The 21,579-nt window shown below is 36.2% G+C and overlaps 1 protein-coding gene across 3 annotated transcripts in view; it reads left to right on the top strand.

The window, feature by feature from the left end:
* CCDC122 (coiled-coil domain containing 122) overlaps positions 1–21,579 on the top strand; it is a 38,943-nt gene that overhangs the window by 4,745 nt on the left and 12,619 nt on the right. Inside the window, exons 2-6 of one of the 3 annotated variants that reach the window (XM_035302587.3) lie at positions 89–273; positions 5,366–5,516; positions 6,037–6,152; positions 12,792–13,190; positions 13,961–14,077. In XM_035302587.3, the coding sequence (XP_035158478.3) occupies positions 5,471–5,516; positions 6,037–6,152; positions 12,792–13,190; positions 13,961–14,077 (678 nt within the window). In that variant the 5' untranslated portion in view covers positions 89–273; positions 5,366–5,470. The remainder of the gene's footprint in view (positions 1–88; positions 274–5,365; positions 5,517–6,036; positions 6,153–12,791; positions 13,191–13,960; positions 14,078–21,579) is intronic. The other 2 variants (XM_017973083.4, XM_035302588.3) reach the window with 2 other exon arrangements.

Raw genomic sequence — 21,579 nt, 5'->3', positions numbered from 1 at the left:
TGCCCCTTGCCTCTCTGAATGAGACAAGCAGGTAGGTTATAGCTGGATTTCACCAAAGGTCTATAACTTCTGTACCTCTTTGAAACAGTTGCCTGGACATCCTTTAAAGCTTGGATTTGAGCTGCAGACCAACTCTTTTATGTCTGCACTCCAAACAAGACATGTTTTGGTAGTCCAGTACTGGCTATACATTTGGCGAAGCCCCTCCTTTACAGAAAACTGGAAGCAGTGTGGATAATGTATGAATGGTGCCTATATTATCTTGGATAGGAGGTAAGGAACAGTACAAATCCTCTGCTTTCTTTCTTTTTCAATGCCCTGAAACTGTAATCTCATTGCCTGACCAGAAAAGGAAGTAATCTCTAGTTTCAGCAGATTCAGTGGTACTGGTATATAATAGGTCTACAGTTTATTTTTAATTATTCAATTAATTGATTCTTTTTGGATGACTCTGATGATGTTCTAACTTCTCTTAACACATTTTTAAGAGACAGTCTTGTCTCTAAAGCCTTTCTTTAATTTATGCAGTTCTAATGAATTATCAGTAGATGGCAGTAGTTCATTTTTCTTTTCACTGCACAATAGAAATCTGAGAAAAAAACTAAAACTTTTCCAATTTTACAGCATAAATTTTATGAATAGTTGGTTTAAATAAATATTACCCAGGAGTTCTTCAATTTATATTGCTATACAAATAGAGATCAAGAAATACTAGTTACTTTGCTTTTATTATATACATCCAATTTTCCTTATCCTTTAGGTTACTTTATCAAATACTTTAAGGAATACTACAATGAATAAAACACCATATTTGCCTTCATAGTGCTGACAGTCTAATGGGGAAAGATACTATAAAATAATGAAAATAATAAAAACAAAAATGTGTTGCGTATTCATAGTGTGACGGGAATTTGCTAAAAACCCTAATGAAGCAGGCACTAATATTGTTCCCATTTCATAGGTAAGGAATCTGTGTCCCAGGTTGCAAATAATTTTCCTAATAAGCTAATAAGTAATGCAATCTAGATTCAAAACTAGCTCTGACTTACCCTAGACTTTGTACCTTTATCTAAAATTATATAATAGAAATACTGAAACAATTCATCTAAAAAAAGAAAGTCCACATCTTCCCCGAAATATCAAGAAAGACCTCTTCAACAAAATACCATCTAAAATGGAATTGAAAGATGGGCTGGGATGTTGACATGATTAGAACAGTGCTTTCAGACCATTATTCTGTCAGAAAAGGGTGAATTGGAGTGGAGATAGACTATAGTTAGACACCTGGTATGTGCCAGGCACTTCTAGACCTCTGTCATCACGGAGCTTACATTAGTAGAAGGATAAGGCGAATAAACAAGTTTATGAGATGTCAGTGGTGATAGATGCTATCAAGAAAAATGAGGCAGGGCAAGGAAAGAGGGGATGAAAGAGGATTATCAGGGAAGGCTCTTCTACTATGATAGTATTTGGAATTGGTAGAGGTTGATTGGATTCCAATATAATTTAAAGGTAGAGCCAATGGGTTTTGCCAAAAGAACTGCATGCAGCATGTAATGGAAAGAAAAGAGTGAAGGTTCTGGCTCATCCTTTGGGTAGGTCAATCAGGGCATCGGCCCTGGAGTGTTAAGGATTTCTGAAAGGGCCCATGAAACATCAACAATAAGATCTCCTTTCTTATTGCCTTGGGGACTTCTGGTTGAATTGCCTTGGGCTCTATACCCTTGTGGAGACCTCCCTGCTAATGAATTCAGGGTTTTTGGCCTGAACAACAAGAAAAATGAACTTACAATTGACTGAAATGGAGAGGGCTATGAAGGTGCAGGTTTAGTGGTGGTAATAGAGTGGACAGAGGAATCAAGAGTTCAGTTTGGAATATACTGAGTTGAAATGCCTATTAAAAATCCAAGTGGAGATATCAGGTAAGCAATGAGTATGAGGATGAGTCTTCAGTTCAAAAGGGATGTTCAGGGTAGAGATACAATTTGGGAATTGTCAGCCTATAGGTGGATTTTAAAGCCATAGAACTAGATGGCATCACGTGTAGAATAAGTATGAGAAAAGAAGGCAGCCTGAGGACTGAGCACTAGGAGCTGTAACAAGTGAAAAAGTTGAGAAGGAACCAACAAAGAAAACCAAGAAGTGTGGTGTTTCAAGAAGCCAGTAATTATCAGATGTGTTAAATGATGCCAATAGGTCAAGTAAAATGATGGAACTTTTTCATTGAATGTGACAGTGTGGAGCTCATAGATAGGAGTTTGAAAAGTACACTGATAAGTGATTGGGTCTAGTGGGTTCAAGAAGAAAGCAGGGAGAGGAAGTGGAGAGCAAGGATCCTGGGTTTAAAGGGGGAGCACAGAAATGGGTCAATACTGAAGGAGGTTGTGGTGTTAAGCAAAGCTGGTGGTGGTGGTGGTTGTTCATTTATGATGGGCTGTTCAGAATAATATGTTTGACCAAGTAAATAGGGAAATTCTGTTGACAGGCCATTCAAAGAAGTAATGTCTGTGAGAAAGAGTAAAAAAGTAGAGGATTGGCCTTAGATAGGAGCAAGAACACTTTATTTATTGCAAGAAAATAGTAAGCTGGTATACAGGTGCAGGTAGACAATCTGGTAAATGGGTAATTTACCATCTCTGATTTTTTTCTTCTATTTCAGTTAAATTAGAAGGTAAATTATTAACTCAAAGGAAGGGAAAAGAGGTATGGAGGTTTGAAGACAGGATAAAGAGTGAGACAATCATCTACATGACTTGGTGCATCTTAAGAGCCTAGGATCCAGGGCCCACTTGACATAATAGTCTTGAATTTAAAGCGAGCCAACAGCATAGCTGTATGTCTTTCTTTAAGCATATTCAGCTACTTGAGTGTAAGCAAAGCAGCTGGTTGGGATTCTTCCAGGGAATTCGGACAGGGACTGAGCTGCAACGGAAATGAGGGTGAATGCAAAGGAATCTAAGCCAGGTACAGAGGAAAGAATACATGAAAGGCTGTGGGAATGCGTAAAGATAGAAGAGTTGATGGGTTGGAAGCCTTGCAGGGTTAAACAGCACGTACTGTCAAAATACTAGATGAGAAGAGCTAGAAAAAATAAATAGTTTGAATCTGAGATTCTGGATGAGGTACAGTTACACTCTATGGGTTGCTGGGTAGAATTGATGAAAGAAGACATCAAACAGCTGAGAGATCAGGGTTTTAGACCTACATTTTGTGTGGATATTGAAATCCCAAAGAAATATAAGAGAGTAGTGATAGAGAAACACTAAGTCAGAAGATGCTATAATCTAGGACTGAGCCTTCCAAGACCTGGAAGACAGTTGATAACAAGGAAAGATAAAGCCTATATAGTCTATGACCTGAACTTTGAAGAAACCAGAGTTTAGAGAGAAGAAAAGTAAATACGGTGGCAGTGGAATGGGAAACAGAAAAAAATGTCTCATCTCCAAACTTAGTGGTTTGAAAATGAGGAAGCTGTATCTTTGGACTTCAGTTAAAGCCAAAAGGTAAAAGGAACGTTCACTGAAAAGGTTGACAATAGAGAGAACTTTGCTGAAGATGGCCCATGAATTTCAGAATTCAAAGTGGAAGGATAGGAAAGGGCCGGGTGCGGTGGCTCAAGCCTGTTATCCCAGCACTTTGGGAGGCCAAGGCGGCTGGATCACAAGGTCAAGAGATCGAGACCATCCTGGTCAACATGGTGAAACCCCATCTCTACTAAAAATACAAAAAATTAGCTGGGCATGGTGGCGTGTGCCTGTAATCCCAGCACTTTGGGAGGCTGAGGCGGGTGGATCACGAGGTCAAGAGATCGAGATCATCCTGGTCAACATGGTGAAACCCCATCTCTACTAAAAATACAAAAAATTAGCTGGGCATGGTGGCATGTGCCTGTAATCCCAGCTACTCGGGAGGCTGAGGTGAGATTGCGCCATTGCACTCTAGCCTGGGTAACAAGAGCGAAACTCCGTCTCAGAAAAAAGAAGAAAAAAGAAAAGGGTTGGGAGTGGGTAATACCGCATCACACTAAGGGACTTACCAAGCTGAATAAGGATGGGTTCTCATGATGAAGAATGACCTAGCTTCTTCTGAAGACTGAAGTTACTAGGGGTGTAGAATTTAGTGGGACTAGTGCCCACAACATTTTGGCAGCTTGTGGAAGTTACACTGTGATTTGGGGGAGAGAAAAATGGGGACTCACCAGGAAGGTAAGTTACCTAGCAGAAATGTACTGTTAGGTAAGGACATGAAGAACTCATTGGATTGCCTCTTCAGGCATGCAGATTGTGTCATTCAGCCATTGGAGGTCTGCTGGAGCTCCAATGGCCTAATGACACAGCTGTATAAACGCGGCTCTATAAACACACTTTACCAGAATTGTTGCCCAAAGAAGAAATGTAGACAGTACTAGTGGGAATAGAAAGAGTAAGTTGATTAAAGTGATGTTTTAGCAACATAGGAATGCAAAATAGAGTGGACCCCTGAACAACACTGGTTTGAACTGTGCAGGTCCACTCATCCATGGGTATTTTCAACCAAACTCAGATATAGTATATGCAGGGCTTGAAACCCCATGTAAGGAGGGCCAAGTTTTCATATGAATGGGTTCCGAAGCACTGACTTTGGGACTTGAATATGCACAGATTTTTTTTTTTTTTTTTGAGGCAGAATTTCACTCTGTTGCCCAGGCTGAAGTGCAATAGCATGATCTTGGCTCACTGCAACCTCTGCCTCCTGGGTTCAAGCGATTCTCCTGCCTCAGCCTCCTGAGTAGCTGGGACTACAGGTGCATGCCACCATGCCTGGCTAATTTTTGTTATTTTTAGTAGAAATGGGTTTTCACCATGTTAGCCAGGATGATCCCAATCTCCTGACCTCATGATCTGCCCACCTTGAACTCTGAAAATTGCTTAGGGCTTACCCTTGCTAGAATAGCACTGGACAGGCATGCTGTATCCCCTGGATTCCATATCCATAACACTAATTGCTAATTAATGTTAATATTGTTTCTTACAGACTCTGGTTATAGTTTCAGAATCCACTTCATCGTAGTACTAGAGTTACATATTAATACTAACCCAAAATAATTATGCGGTATATGTCACGTACTGACCTATGCATGCTACTTATATTACTTTAATTATTAGAATCGCCCTATGAAGTTTTAAAGATGAGGCACTGAGGATCAAAGAAGTTAAGAAACTTACTCAAGGTCATAACAACAGAAAAGCAGGAGAAGCAAAAATCAAATATAATTCTACCTTTATTCCAAAATCTCTCACTTAACCATTGTTTTTTCAATCTTGGCACTAATGATGAAATGTCGTTGACATCCTGTGACATGTTTGACAATTAATGTGCCTTTCAGAATCACCAATATACAACAGGAAAAAACAGAAGTGAAGGATTATCAGTCTAGATTATTGAGTAGGAGTAAACCAGAAAGAGGGAAGGAAGAGATTACGGACAGAGGATGTCAGACAACAAAGAAAGGAGGAGTCAAGGAGTTCCTAAAGAAGGTAACGAAACAATCTTAAGAAATAAATAATTAAAAGATTAGCAACGACAACAAAAAAGTAGTCTGGCAGGATAATTGTGTTAGAATTGATAGCAAATTAGAATAGAGGGAAGCAGTTACATTTAGCCAGGAAAAGCATGCGCAGTTTTTAGAAAAGGCATGCCAACCTGCAAATACAAGCCTGTAATGAAAATGCATCAACTCTAATTGCTATAGAGTTGTTATAGTAGCATTATAATTACAGTATATGTGCAAGTGGCCTGGATAAAAAAATTAGGACAATCAAAATATTTATCCTGTTCCATAAAGAAATAGGTATAACATTGCAGCAGGCAACTTTGAATTGCCTATTACTGTTGCCTTTAATTTTGGTTTCGTCTATATTAGCAAGGGAAAATTACTAATTCTAAATTTAGTTTGGGAGGAAAAAGCAACAACTATTTCATGATTTTGAGTAAAGAATCATAACTTTCTTAACATGTCTACATTTTAATTTTTAATCTACTTTATTCTTTTGCTAGTTGTAGATAACCAAGACACATACTCATTAGCCGATGCTGTAGAGCAAGTTGCAAAGCAACAACAATCACAGGCATCAGAGATAGAGAAAAATAAAAAAGTTCTGTTCAATTTGCAGGTAACTTCTTTTATATAGTCTTTTAAACGTCTTTACTTTCTTCAAAAGTAAATGACCAGCAGGTTATTAAGAATACTTAATATTGGGACTTAGTTTTAAAGTTATTCTCTGTCAGCTATTCTGTTCTCCTTAAGTAAAGTTTACATGAGTATTCCAGTTTTATGGAAAATTTTACACTCCCAACATACAAAGATTCAACAATGTCATTGCAACTGTAGGATACGCATATAAAACCTAACATGTTAGTTAGAATTATTTTATATTCCCTTATTTGACAGTTTTTCCTAAAGTGCTGAATTGAAGGAAGGTTAAGTTTTAAGCCAGTGTTTGTAAAGCTATGGCTTGTGAGTTACGGGTTGTCAGTGAACAAAGTAGCCTCCCTTTATGCTCCTTTCCTTTTTCACGATATTCATAATCCTACTACAGGGAATATGGGAGCCATACTTGGTCTTTGCATGCAACATAATTAGATATAACTAGACTATGTAAATATGACTAAAGAAATGAAAATGAAAACAGTATTTTGTGCTCTGTAAAGGTTATTATTAAACATATCATGGAAACGAGAAAAACAGGCTCAGGAGCTGAACTGCCTAGTTCAAAAGGCCAGATTTACTACTTGTTCGGCGATTGAATTTGTTGTGCTCCTGTCTTCTTAGTTGTAAAATGGAGATAGCAGTAGGATGTGCCCATGAGATTTTCATGAGGATTCAATGAGTTGATGTGTTGGTTGGGCCCAGGTGGACAGTTAGGGCCTGATTCTGACATTGGCTTTAGATGCATCTGTAGGTATATGATGGCAATAATTATATTATCATGGTAATATGCATTTCTTACAAATATTTGTATTATATTAGTCACTTCCAGAAAAGAATACATCTACTCAATAGAATAAAATTCAAAAACAATGTCATGTTTTTGTAAAGAATTTTTTGGTAAAACTTTTCAGTCTTCAAAGAGTCTCATAGACTTTATTTCACTTATATTAAGAGCCTACTTTGTGTTAAGCATTTTGCTGAACATTGTCCTCACTCTTATGTTACTTACCATCTACTGGGGAGAGAAAGAAGCAAACAAATAATTACACGCAGAGTAATAGTACAATAGAGGCATGAACACAACACAGATTTAGCACTAGAGAAGGAGTGATCACAAACGAAATGATGTTTCAGTTGAGTTTTAAATGGCCCCTGGAGTTCATCTGAATGATTAGGTGCCTAGTACAGGTTTAAGGGTTAGGGAGTAAGGAAGATATTATTCTAAATAACAAGAACCTGAGGATATTCGCAGAGGCCTGAAATAGCGTTGGCACACTCCTAGAACTGTAACCGGGTTTTTTCTTAGTTGCCGGTGATTGCTGTGGGTTTTTGGCCTCCAACGTCTTAAAGAATAAGCGGTGGGGCCACTGCAGGTGGACCGTATGCTTGTAAAGCAAATCTTGGACCCAAAAAGTGTTGCAGAAAGGTGATTTTATTTAGGTAGAGAAAAGAGAAGGAAAGAAGAAGAAGAGAAAGGCTTCCACGAAGAGTATGGAAGGGGATTCCATAGGGGACATACCGAAGGGAGCTCCCACCGTGTGGGAGGGGATTCCAGAGAGCTGGAAATCTGGTGCAGGTGAGGGAGCATGGACCATTATCCTGGGAGAAACCCCCAGCTTCTCCAAGACCCTGGGCCAATGAAAGGGGTTCCTTAGAACTTACTCAGGAGTGATTGACTTTTAGTTTCTTCCCGCGCCTATGAAATTCAAACATAAACAGTTGAATCTCCCGGATGGAGAGAGACGGGAGCGGGGCATGGCGCTGGAAAATTCTTGCCTTTAAAGCTACGCCCCATCATGGACCCGCAAAGAGAACACATTCCCTCAGAATCATAGTTTGATGGCAATGTAAATTACAGTGCGTTTTGAAAAAAATCATAGAAGATATATACCACAATAAGAAAATCCAACTTTATTCTAAACTTGATGAGAAGCATTTGACAGATTGTAAGCAAGAAGCAAATAATTAAATATATATTTTAGAAAGAATTCTAGATACATAAAAAGCACTTATTATAATCCAATATCCATTCATGATTTTAAAAAACCTCTCATCTAATTGGAAATAAAAGGGAACTTTCTTAATCTAAGGAAGAACATGTACATACATTCTACAACCAACAACATACTTAGTGGTGAAATAATGCATGTTTTTCTTCCAAGATCAGGCATAACACAAAGATGTCTGCTCTAACTTCCATTTAAGGTGGTGCTGGTAGTTCAAGCCAGCACAGCTATGTGAGGAAAAGAAATAAAACTCATCCATGTTAGAAAGTAAGAAGTAAATCTGTCTTTATTCACAGATGGCATGATTTTTTTAAAAAAGAAAATCCCAAGGAATCTACAAAAAGCTATTAGAACTAATAAGTGAGTTTAAAAAGATTGCAGGACACAAGATTAATATACGAAAATTTATTGTATTCTGCCTGGGACATGAGTTGTCCTTTTGTCCAGCACATCCATGCCATATGAGCTACCCGTTCTTTATCACTTAGTAGTCATCTGTTATCAGATTGATTGTGGCAGTATTGCAGTGCTTAGGTTCAACTAATCCTTATTTTACTTAATGGCCCCAAAGTATCAGAGTAGTGATGCTGGCAATTCAGGTATGCCAAAGAGAAGCTGTAAAGTACTTACTTTTAAGTGAGAAGGTGAAAGTTCTCAAATTAAAGGAAAGAAAAAAATCATACACTGAAGTTGATAAGAGTTAAAACTACAAAATGTCTAGAAGAAAACATAGAAAAGCTTAGTGATGCTGGGCTTGGCAATGATTTCTTTAATATGAGATACAAATTTTGATCAATTTCATCCAAAAAAATTTCTTAAACTTTATTCTTCAATATACACTATTATGAAAACAAAGTAAGATATTCTTGCTGGGGCCCTTTGGCCATTTGTCACAGACTAGAAGAAAATACTTGAAAGCACATCTAACAGTATACTTAAATTTCCACTCTATGCACACACACAGGAACACACACACATATACAACCCACTAGAATGTCTAAGTTTAAAAAGACTGAACATAACAAATGTTGATGCAGATACAGAAGGCCTGGAGCTCTCAGACCTGTTAGATGGACTGTAAAATGACACAACCACTTAGGAAGACAGTTTATGCTTTCTTGAAAAGTTAAACCTATCCCTACCATATACTCTAGCCATTTAACTTCTGGGTATTTACCCAAGAGAAATAAATGAGTATGCCTACTGGAAAACTGGAAATAACCCAAATGCCCATCAGTTAGATGAACTAATAAACTAATATGGTATATTCATACAATGGAATACTACTTAGCAATAAAAATGAAGAATTATTGATATATATATATATATAAAACAACATGAATAAATCTTGAAATAATGATGCTTACTGAATGAAGACTTAACATTTTACATTAAATGATTCTATTTATGTAAAATTATTGAAAACCAAACTAATCTTTAATGAAGGAAGGCAGTTCAGTGGTTACCTAGGAATGGAGAAGTGGAAAGGGAGGAATGAATTGCAGAGTTATCAGGAGAAAATGTTTTTGGGTAATGGCTACGTTTATTATCTTAGTTGTAGCGATGGTCTCATGAGCACAAGAAGGTCAAAATTCATCAAATTGTAAAGTTTGGATACGTATTTATTTATATAAATTTTGCCTCAATAAAGTTAAGAGTTTAAAAAGGAGAGATTGAAGAAAGGAAAAAGGGTGAAGAGGAAGAGGGAGAAAAGAGGGAGAGAAGATAAAGAAAGGAGAAGAGAAAAAAAGTAACGTAATTTCATGTAAGGGAAGAAATGGATTAAAGTCAAAAGAAACTAAAGCCAATAAGAAAAATTAACAGTGAATTACATTAGTCTAAGAAAGAGAAGAGATGACTAAATTATATTGGTCAATATACTCCCTATAGTGACCAAGAGAGTTAATAGATAGCCTGATGTAACCAGCAGGGCATATCCCTTTCCTGACCATTGTTTGTGCATCAGTCATTCACTCATTTAATAAATGAGTGAATTTATTTATTTATTGAACACCCACTTTGTGTCAGTTACTGTTTTAAGCACTGGGAAGGTGGTGGTGATGAAGATAGACATGGTTTCTGTAGCCAGAGAGCTTACTTTCTAGTCAGGGGAAGCAGGGATACATTAACAAAACAAAGATAATCAAAGATTGATATATTACAAAGGAAATACAATGGGGTAATATGTAGAGAGTAACTAGAGGAGGAGTGGAATAGTGGTTGGTTCATTTATATTTTGATATAGGGAAGACTGTTCTGAGACATAATAATACTGAACTGTAAAAGACAAAGACCCAATAGATAATTGCCAAGGGTAGAGAATTTTAAAGAGACCAAACAATAATTTAAAATGCTCTTAGGTCAGAAGGAAGTATACATATTTAATTAACAGAAAGGAGACTGGAAGAAGGGAGAGAAGTAGAGGAGAAGGTTAACAAAGTAGATAGGCACTGAGGTATGTATGGCTTGTAAGACACTTGGAGGAATTTGAAATGCTTGATTGATGCAATGGGAAACCACTGAAGGATGTTGAGCAGGGAAATAACATGATATGATTTATGTTTTGAAACTATTCTTCTGCCTGATGTACACAAACTGGCTGGGGGAGTGAGGAGGAATGCAAATAGGGAGATGAGTTTGACATTAGGTCACGCTATGAAGACTGATCAGAAGTCCATTGGGGATTTTATTTTGGAGTCCCAACCATCAGGATTTGCTGAGAAATAGGTTGTGGGGGTAAGGGAAAGGGTAGAATCAAGAATGACTTCTAGGCTTTTGAGTATGCAGGTGGAAAGTGGTACAGTTTATTGAAATCAGAAAGACTGGTGAAGAAATATGTTTGGTGTGTCAATTAAATTTTTTTCTCAATGTGTATAGTTGAGATATCTGGTAAATGTCCATATAGAAATGTCAAGTGAGCATCCAAAGTTTCAGACCTGATAATGAAAATTGAGGTTCATTGCCAAGTTGTATTTTTCAGTGAATTTACCTCCTTTTCTCTGCCATGAAAAGGATATAAGGAAGTTTGCATTTTTTAAAACAATGCCTTCTAACATTACAAGTTTCCTTAAAAAGAATGATCATAGTAGATAGAGAAAAGGACCATGGAGAATGGCATACAGAGTTATTTTGGTGGGAAGATCTAAGGAACTTGAGGAACAGTTAGACATAGATATTAAAAAGAAGGGAGGAGCTAAGGTGGTACCATTAACTAAGTTGGGAAACTGGAGTGTGGCAATTTGCATTTTTGGTCCCAATTTTTCATCCTTTTGTCTATCCATACCCTTTGCCATATCATTACAATGCCTTTCCAAAATGGATGGACACACTTCCACCCCTTGACTGTGGGTTTCATTATGTGACTAGCTAGGGTGTTATCAGATGTGACTCAAACTAAAGCTTTAAAAAACTCTTCCATAACTGAATTTCACTCTTTCGCATCTACTGTTATCATAAGACATGCCTGAGCAGGCCTACTGGCAGAGAAGATACACATAAAGCAAAGCCAAGTCATGCCTGTCAGTCCAGTTAAAGACAGTTGAAATCATCCTGCAATCAGCCAATCCCCAGACACTTGGGCAGATTCAACCAAGATCAGCAGACCCACTAGCCAAACCTTGCTGCTCCCAGGCCTATGAACCACCTAGCCAACCTCAGCTGCTCCTAGTCATATAAGAAATACACACTTATGTATTGTTTTATGCCCCCGAGGTTTTGTGGTTCTGGCAACAGATAATTGATACAAGGAGTAATCAGCTGCTGTTGTAGAAAGGATTCATTCAATTTTTGGACATGGTGAATTTGAGGTGGCCAGTGGCAGCTGGGCATAGAACTCAGCAGCCACTTACATTCTGTGAATCATCAGCAGATAGGTAGCTGAAGATGTAAATTTAGATGAAATTACCCAAGGAGCATATATATATATATATAAAGTGAGAAGAAGAAGTTACGATGACTGAACTCTGTGGAAGACCTATATTTGAAAGAAACGTTGAGATTGAGAAGGAATTCTCAGAAATTTCTACGAACTGGAAAAGACTGGTAGTACAAAAACTAGGTTTTAACAAGGAGGAAGCAGTTAGCAGTGCAAAATGCCCCAGGGAGGCAAAATAAATACCTTTATACTCATTTTACAAATGGAGCAAGTGTAGTTTGAATTGGGTAATGAAGTTTGTTATGCATTATCATACAAACTAGTAAATAGCAGTAAGGGTGCTGGAACCTAGAGCTTTTGATTCTTCACTCAGGACTTTATCATTTTTATCATATTGTCTTTCCTGGGTGTATACTTCTGATGCCTACAAATAAATTAGTCAAATTACTATAAAGTGTCTTACATGTATAAAATGTCAAGATAAGACAATGAGATTTTAATATTTAGAATTAGATGAACATTAGAAAATATATAACTCAGACCCCACTGAAATTATAATTGTGTTACTTTATTGTATGTTTCCTTTTATTCAATTTTTTAATATCTGATAAATGTATTTTTATAAGTGACTTTTTCTATATTCATTATGGATTGAAACATTGATTTTCCTTTTAAGTTTAATATTTTGAATTAATAATGACAATGTTAAACTATATTACAGAATGAACTTCATGAGCTTGAAAAACAAATAGCAACTATCTCTGCAGAAACTAAAGAAACGGAAAGACAAATTTATCAACAAGATGCTGCCATAGAGAATACCAAACTTCACTGTGATAGCCTGGAAACTCAAATCAAATCGTTACATTCAGAAAATGTAGGGCTCAAATTTGACATAGAAACAGCCCAAGAAGATTTTGAGGAACACATGACAAAATATAATGCATATTATGCTAAAATAAAAACATATAAAAATAGTTTGGGAGAGGTAGAAAGCAAATGGTCATTTATGACTGAACTCTATGAAAAACGAAATTTTGTTAAAAAATTAAAGATAATGAAAGAAGAACTTATGCAAGATCTTCAAAATCCAGGAGGGAACCGAATAACACAAGTACAGGTTTGGAAAGTTACTTAGCAAAACTATTTTTTTCTATTACTCCTTTTTTGCAAGTACATACATTAAATGATAAATTTATTGTGAAGTTAATAAAATGCCCATAGCTGTTCTATTACATTCAGAAACTATTTTCACAATTAAAAAAAAAAGATAAGTACATGTGTTATATAACAACTATTCTAGATCCTCAAATGTGTAAAGGAAGCATCCACAAATCCCCTGTGGATTTATAAAAATATATGGTCAAAGAAAATCACAGTCAACAATTAATCCATTTGTTGCAGAAAGTATAATTCACAACAATGTTGAAGCCTTAGCTTCTATGCCAATGGATCCAGACCAATTCAAATCAATTTAGTACACTTACATGCTGTTACACGAGCAATATAAATTAATAATTGCACCTTAGCATCTTACTATTTCCCTTACTGTTCTTTGAAGACGATAGAAGGCACAGACTTAAAATATTCATCATTTCTTGCTAGAAAATTAAAAAGTATCTTTTACATTGTTGTTGGGCAGTTGCCACCATAACCACTACTTTCATTTTTGTCTTATTTTTGTTTAATTTTTAGTACTGTTTCAAATGCAAGGTTTCTTTGTTTTAGTAACAGTTCTTTATTTTGTACACCTATAGAAGTAATATTCTAATGCTATTTATCAAAACTAAATTTTGATTTGCCTAGTTTTATTAAATTATAGAAACACTGAAAATATTGGATTTATATTGACTATCCTTTTTTGATTTCTGTATTTCAAATGTTATACAGGAAGAGATTACAAAGTTAAAGGATAAAATTATAACTGTAAAAGAATCTATCATTGAAAAAACTCATTTTCTTGAGGAAGAAAAAAAAACACATGAAAATTTAAGAAAAGAAATAGAGGTAAGTCTTATCTAGATTTCAATGTTTTATGGGACCATTTTTTAAACTTATGCTGTATTCTTATTTCCATAGTTTACTCTCAATACTCGAAACAGCTGAAGAGCAAAAACTATAAAATTTAATAAATACAAATCCTTAATAGATAACTAGAGATAACTCCCTTATTCAAAGATGTTCACATGTGGAATGCGTTCAAACAATGCAAACATTCGCTCCTGTTTAAATCTGGGGGAGGGTTCTTTTGGGTTCTTGTCATTCCACTAAGAATATGATACCCAATTAATAGCTAGAGAGCAGCTATGTAGTCAAAGAGGATGCCTATTCTTAGACATCAAAGACTTCTCAAAATAGAATAATAACACAATGGTAAGCATTGATTTTCCAAACCCCTCTGACTTCATATTTGCAATTATCAAGAGTCAAGTTAAAAAACAACTGCAAATATGCAAAATTGAAAATGAGAGTAAATTCTTAATGTGTTGTGGTGCCATCTGTGGACTTCCATAGTCATTATTGCTTAGATGAATGGTGAACAAAAATGTAACATAATACGCTATTAAGGCCAAATAATTTTCACCTAATTTGGAAAATAAAAATATGCATGTTTCAATTTGTTTTTGACTAATATGACACAATACAAAGCATCTGAAGAAACTGAAGATAAAAACCCTCATCTTTACATATTCGCTATTAAAAATATCACGATTTTACCTTATAGTCTATTACAATCTAAATAAATAAGGATTTTTCTGCCCTGTAGGTGTTAAGGTTCATTATAAAACAGTAAATAGTAAGACAGTGTATTAGTGGTATAAAAGTAGAAAAAATTATTATTATTATTATTATTTTTGAGATGGAGTCTTGCTGTGTTGCCCAGGCTCCTCCTGGGTTCCAGCAATTCTCCTGCCTCAGCCTCCCAGGTGGCTGAAATTACATGCACATACCACCACACCCAGTTAATTTTTGTATTTTTAGTAGAGACAGGGTTTCACCATGTTGGTGAGGCCGGTCCCAAACTCCTGATCTCAGGTGATCCTCCTGACTTGGCCTCCCAAAGTGCTAGGTAAAGGCATGAGCCACCATGCCCTGCCAGAAAAAAATTGTTAATGAAAAAAAGAATCCAGAAATTATGCATGCATGAATGGTAAAAACAAAATAGATTATCTTTATGGAAAAATGCTGAAATAAAACTGGATATCTACCTCATAATACACACAGGTGCACATGCACACACACACAGATACACACACACACACACACTCACAGTTCTGAGTATTGAATACAACGTAGGAGAAAAACTTAACAATTTGTGTCAGAAAAGCATTTATTTTAAAAGAGAAAAACACTCCATAAATTCTACAGTTAAATATTTTTAGTTTTGACTATGCTGTAAATTTCTAGATTATGGGAATACACCATAACAAGAGAAAGAACAAGACTCTATTCTAGATTATTATCACACATGTATGTGATAAAAGAAAATGTAACATCAGTGAAACATTGGTCAAATGGTATAAAAAGACCATTTTTCTGAAACGTGAATATCAGAAATAAAGAAATATATGACCATCCTTATTAACAATAAGAGACTGATAATTGAAACCACAGTGAAATTCCATATTTAGCCCATCAGATTATCAGTATTACAGTTGGTAAGATGTTAAGCATGGGAATTTTAATAGACTATTGTGAGTATAAATTGCTAAAAGCATTTTGGAAAGAAATTTGAAATTACCATGTAATTTTTTTACAATAACATATTTTATTGAGGTATAATTGTCATAAGAGTAAGTACACAAATTATAAATGGATAGCTTGATTTATTTAGACTAGTATGTACATTTATTTATGTCATATCACCTAGATCAAGATATAGAACTTTCCCAGCATGTCCAGAAAGTTCTCTTCCAACCCTTTTATCAAATAGCCAGTATTCTGATTTTATACATAGCTTTACTAAGATAATATTCACATAACATACAGTTCACCTTTTTTTTGGTCAGATATTCTGCAACAAAGTTTTAAAAATGAAAATAAGTTATCCAGAGATTTTTTTCTTTTTATTTAACTTTTAAGTTCAGTGGTACATGTGCAGCTTTGTTATATAGGTAAATTTCTGTCATAGTTTGTTGTATGGATTATTTAAATGCCCAGGTATTAAGCCCAGTACCCATTAATTATTTTTCCTGTTCCTTTCTCCCCTCTCACCCTCCAGTGTGTGTTGTTTCTGATAGGCCCCAATGTGTGCTGTTTCCCTCTATGTGTTCATGTGTTCTCATCATTTAGATTCCACTTATAAGTGAGAACATGCAGTATTTGGTTTTCTCTTCCTGCATTAATTCACTTAGGGTAATGGCCTCCAGCTCCATTCATGTTCATACAAAGGACATAATCTCATTACTTTTCATGGCTGCATAGTATTCCATCATGTATATGTACCACATTTTCTTTACCCAGACTACCACTGATAGGCATTTAGGTTGATTCCATGTCTTTACTATTGTGAATATTGCTGCAGTGCACGTACATGTGTATGTGTCTTTATGATAGAATGATTTATATTATTTTGGATATATACTCAGTAATGGGATTGCTGGGTCGAGTGATATTTCTGTTTTCAAGTCTTTGAGGAATTGCCACACTGTCTTCCACGGTGGTCAAACTAATTTACACTCCCCGCAACGGTGTGTAAGTGTTCTTTTTCTCTGCAACCTTGTCAACATGTGTTATTTTTTACTTTTTGATAATAATGATGATGGTGTCTCATTGTGGTTTTGATTTGCATTTCTCTAAGGATTCATGATGCTGAACTTTTTTTATATGACTGTTGGCCACATGTATGTCTTCTTTTGAAAAGTGTCTGTTTATGTCCTTTCCCCACTTTTAAATGGGGTTGTTAGTTTTTTTTCTTACAAAGTTGTTTAAGCTTCTTATACATGCTAAATATTAGACTTTTGTGAGATATGTAATTTGCAAAAATTTTCTCTCATTGTGTAGGTTTTCTGTTTACTCTGTTGACAGTTTCTCTCACTATACAGAGGCTCTTTAATTAGATCCCAATTGTCAGCTTTTGCTTTTGTTGCAATTGCTTTTGGCATCTTCATCATGAAATATTTGCCCATTCCTATGTCCAGAATGGTATTGCCTTGAGTGTCTTCCAGGACTTTTATAGTTTTGGGTTTCATATTTAAGTTTTTAATCCATCTTGAGTTAATTTTTATATACGGCATAAGGAAAGGGTACAGTTTCAATCTTCTGCACATGGCTAGCCAGTTATCCCAGCACCATTTATTGAATAGAGAGTCTTCCCCATTGCTTGTTTTTGTCAATTTTGTCAAAGATCAGATAATTGTAGATGCATGGCCTTATTTCTGGCTTATCTATTCTGTTTCATTGGTCTATGTGTCTGTTTTTGTACCAGTACCATCCTGTTTTGGTTACGGTAGCCCTGTGTTATAGTTTGATGTCAGGTAGCATGATTGATGCCTCCAGCTTTGTTCTTTTGGTTTAGAATTACCTTGGCTATTTGGACTCCTTTTTGGTTCCGTAGGGATTTTTAAAATAGTTTTTTCTAGCTGTGTGAAGAATGTCATTGGTAGTTTAATAGGAATAGCATCAAATCTATAAATTGCTTTGGGTAGTATGGCCATTTTAATAATATTTTTCCTATCCATAAGCATGGAATATTTTTCCATTTGTTTATGTATTCCTAGGGGTGTGTGTGTGTGAAAATTGTAAATGGGATTTGGCTCTCAGCTTGATTGGTGTTATAGAAGTGCTAGTGATTTTTGCGTATTGATTTTATATCCTAAGACTTCATTGAGGTTGTTTATCAGCTTAGGAAACTTTTGGGCCAAGAATTTTGGGTTTTCTAGATATAGCATCATATTATCTGTAAACAGGGTTAGTTTGACTTCCTCTCTTTTTATTTGTATATGATTTATTTCTTTCTCTTGCCTGATTGCTCTTGCCAGAACTTCCAATACTATGCCAAATAACAGTAGTGAGAGGGGATCCTTGTCTTGTGCTGGTTTTCAAGGGGAATGCCTCTGGCTTTTGCCCATTGAGTATGATTTTGGCTGTGGTTTGTTATAGATGCCTCTTATTTTCAGTTATCTTCCTTCAATACTTAGTTTATTGAGTTTTTAACATGTTAAGGGAGGGGGAATTGTATTGAAAGCCTTTTCTGCATCTATTGAGATAATCATGTTGTCTTTGTCTTCAGTTCTGTTTATATGATGAATCATATTTATTGATTTGCATATGTTGAACCAAACTTGCATCCCAGATATAAAGCCTACCTGATGGTAATGGGTAAGCTTTTTGATGTGCTGCTGGATTCAGTTTGATAGTATTTTGTTGAGGATTTTTGTATCAATGTTCATCAAGGATATCAGTTTGAAGTTTCTTTTTTGTTATGTCTCTTCCAGGTTTTGGTATCAGGATGATAAATTCAGTAATCAATTTCAGCTATTTATTACTGAATCAATTCCAGAACTTGTTATTGGTCTGTTCAGGGATTCAGTTTCTTCCTGGTTCAGTTTTGGGGGGGGGTATATGTGTTCAAGAATTTATCCATTTCTTCTAGATTTCCTAGTTTCTGTGCATAGGGGTGCTTATAATATTCTCTGATGGTTATTTGTATTTCTGTGAGGTCAGTAGTAATATCCCCCTTCTCATTTGTGATTAAGTTTATTTTGATCTTCTCAGTTTTCTTCTTTATTAGTCTAGCTGGCCGTTTATCTGTTTTATTAATTTTTTCAAAACACCAGCTCCTAGATTTACTGATCTTTTTGAAGGGTTTTCTTGTGTCTCAGACTCCTTCAGTGCAGCCCTGATTTTGGTTATTGTCTTCTTCTAACTTTGGGCTTGGTTTACTTTTGGTTCTCTAATTCTTTTAGTCATATTGTCATGTTGTTAAATTGAGATCTTTCTAACTTTTTGATGTGGGCATTTAGTGCCATAAATTTCTCCCTTAACACTGCCCTTGGCTATGTCCCACAGATTCTGGTATCTTTGTTCTCATTAGTTTCAAATAATTTCTTGAATTTCTGCCTTAATTTTAATATTTACCGAAAAATCATTCAGGAGCAGATTATTCAATTTCCATGTAATTTTATGGTTTTGAGTGAATTTCTTAGTCTTGATTTCTAATTTGATTGTGCTGTGGTCCAAGATATTGTTATGAGTTCAGTTCTTTCACATTTGCTGAGGAGTGTTTTATTTCAGATTATGTGATTGACTTTAGAATATGTGCCATGTGGTGATGAGAATAATGTATATTCTGTTGTTTTTGGATGGAGAGTTCTGTAGATGTCTGTCAGATTCTTTTGATCCAGTGTTGAGTTCAGGTGCTGAATATCTTTGTTAATTTTCTGTCTTGATGATCTGTCTAATATTGCCAGTGGGTGTTAGAATCTCCCATTATTATTGTGTGGGAGTCTAAGTCTCTTTGAAGGTCTCTAAGAACTTGCTTTATGACTCTGGGTGCTCCTGTGTTGGGTGCATATATATTTAGGATAGTTAGGTCTTATTGTTGAATTGAACTTTATCATTATATAATACCCTTCTTTGTCTTTTTAAATCCTTGCTGATTTAAAGTCTGTTTTGTGTGAAATTAAGATTACAACTCTTGATTTTTCTGTTTTCTATCTGCTTGGTGGATTTTCCGCTATCCCTTTATTTTGAGCCTATGTGTGTCATTGCATGTGAGATGGGTCTCTTGAAGACAGCATACCAATGGGTCTTGGTTCTTTATCCAGCTTGCCGCTCTGTGCCTTTTAACTGGGGCATTTAGCCCATTTACATTCAGAATTTCTTGATATGTGTAGACTTGATCCTGTCATCATGATGCTAACTGGTTATCATGCAGACTTGTTTATGTGGTTTCCTTGTAGTGTCACTAGTCTGTGTACTTCGGTGTGTTTTTGTAGTGGCTGACACTGGTGTTTCCTTTCCGTATTTAGTGCTTTCTTTAGGAGCTCTTGTAAGGCAGGTCTTTTGGTAACGAATTCCATCAGCATTTGCTTATCTGAAAAGGATCTTATTTCTTCTTCACTTATAAGGCTTAGTTTGGCTGAATATGAAATTCTGGGTTGGAGTTTCTTTTCTGTAAGAATTTTGAATATCAGTCCCCAATCTCTTCTGCTTGTAGAGTTTCTGCTGAGAGGTCCATTGTTAGTCTGATGGGCATCCCTTTGTAGGTGATCTTTTTTCTCTAGCTGCCTTTCACATTTTTTTCTTTCATTTCAACCTTGAGAATCTGAAAATTATGCATCTTAGGGATGATCTTCTTGTGAAGCATCTTACTGGGGTTCTCTGTACTTCCTGAAGTTGAATGTTGGCCTCTCTAGCTAGGTTGGGGAAGTTCTCATAGATGATATCCTGAAATACATTTTCCAAGTTGGTTCCATTCTCCTCATCTCTTTCAGGGACACCAATGAGTCATAGACTTGGTCTCTTTACATAATCCAGTAAAGGTGTTGTTCTTTCCTTTTTATTCTTTTTTCTTTATTCTTGTCTGACTGTCTTATTTCAGAAAGCCAGACTTCAATCTCTGAGATTCTTTCCTCTGCTTAGTCTATTCTGCTATTAATATTTGTGATAGCACTATGAAATTCTTGTAGTGTGTTTTTCAGCTTGATTAGGTCACTTAGGTTCTTTTCTATACTGGCTATTTTGTCTGTCAGCTCCTGCATTGTTTTATTATGATTTTTGGTTTCCTTAGACTGGGTTTTAACATACTCCTATAGCTTAATGACTTTAGTTCCTACTCATATTCTGAATTCTATTTCTATGATTTAAACCATTTCAGCCCAGTTCAAAACCATTACTGGAGAGGTGACGTTGTCATTTGAAAGAAAGAAGGCACTCTGGCCTTTGGGGTTGTTAGGGTTTTTGTGCTGGTTCTTCCTCATCCTTATGGACTTATGCTCCTTCGAGCTGCTGACCTTTGGTTGGGTTTTTTTTTCTTTTATCCTATTTGATGACCTTGAGGGTTTGATTGTGATATATTGTGATATAAGGTGGATTCAGATGACTAGCTTCATTTCTGGAAGATTTTAGGGGCCAATGATCTGCTCCCAACTCTTGGACTGTGTCCTCTAATTCTGGGGGACTTGTATCGGGCTGCAATATTGTTCTCTGGCTCCTCGAGGCTAGGAATCCATTGTGCTGGGGAGGGGGCTGAGGTGCTCCCAAACTGCTGGTCACTATACTTGGAGGGGTTTTGTAAGCCAAAGTATTCCATAGTGGGGTGACAGCATGATCTGTTCTCATTTGTGCATGCCAGCAGCAGCAGTAGCAGCAGCACAGTGGGGTACACACTCATCAGCTGCAGCAGAGTGCTCATGAGTCCTGGGGTGCTTGCCTCCCTGTGGGCATTCACCACAGTAGCAGAGGCAGTGTAGCTGGGGGGAGAGAGGAGGACCCTGCTGGCAGCTGTTTGTTTGGTCTTACTGATTGTGGTGTTGGCTCAGGAACAGGGTGCTGCCAGGCAGAGG

This window comes from Callithrix jacchus, chromosome 5, assembly GCF_049354715.1.
Source record: "Callithrix jacchus isolate 240 chromosome 5, calJac240_pri, whole genome shotgun sequence".
Taxonomy (NCBI): Eukaryota; Metazoa; Chordata; class Mammalia; order Primates; family Cebidae; genus Callithrix; species Callithrix jacchus.
The sequence above is the reverse complement of the archived record's forward strand: the minus strand, read 5'-3'. Positions and strand labels throughout refer to the sequence as shown.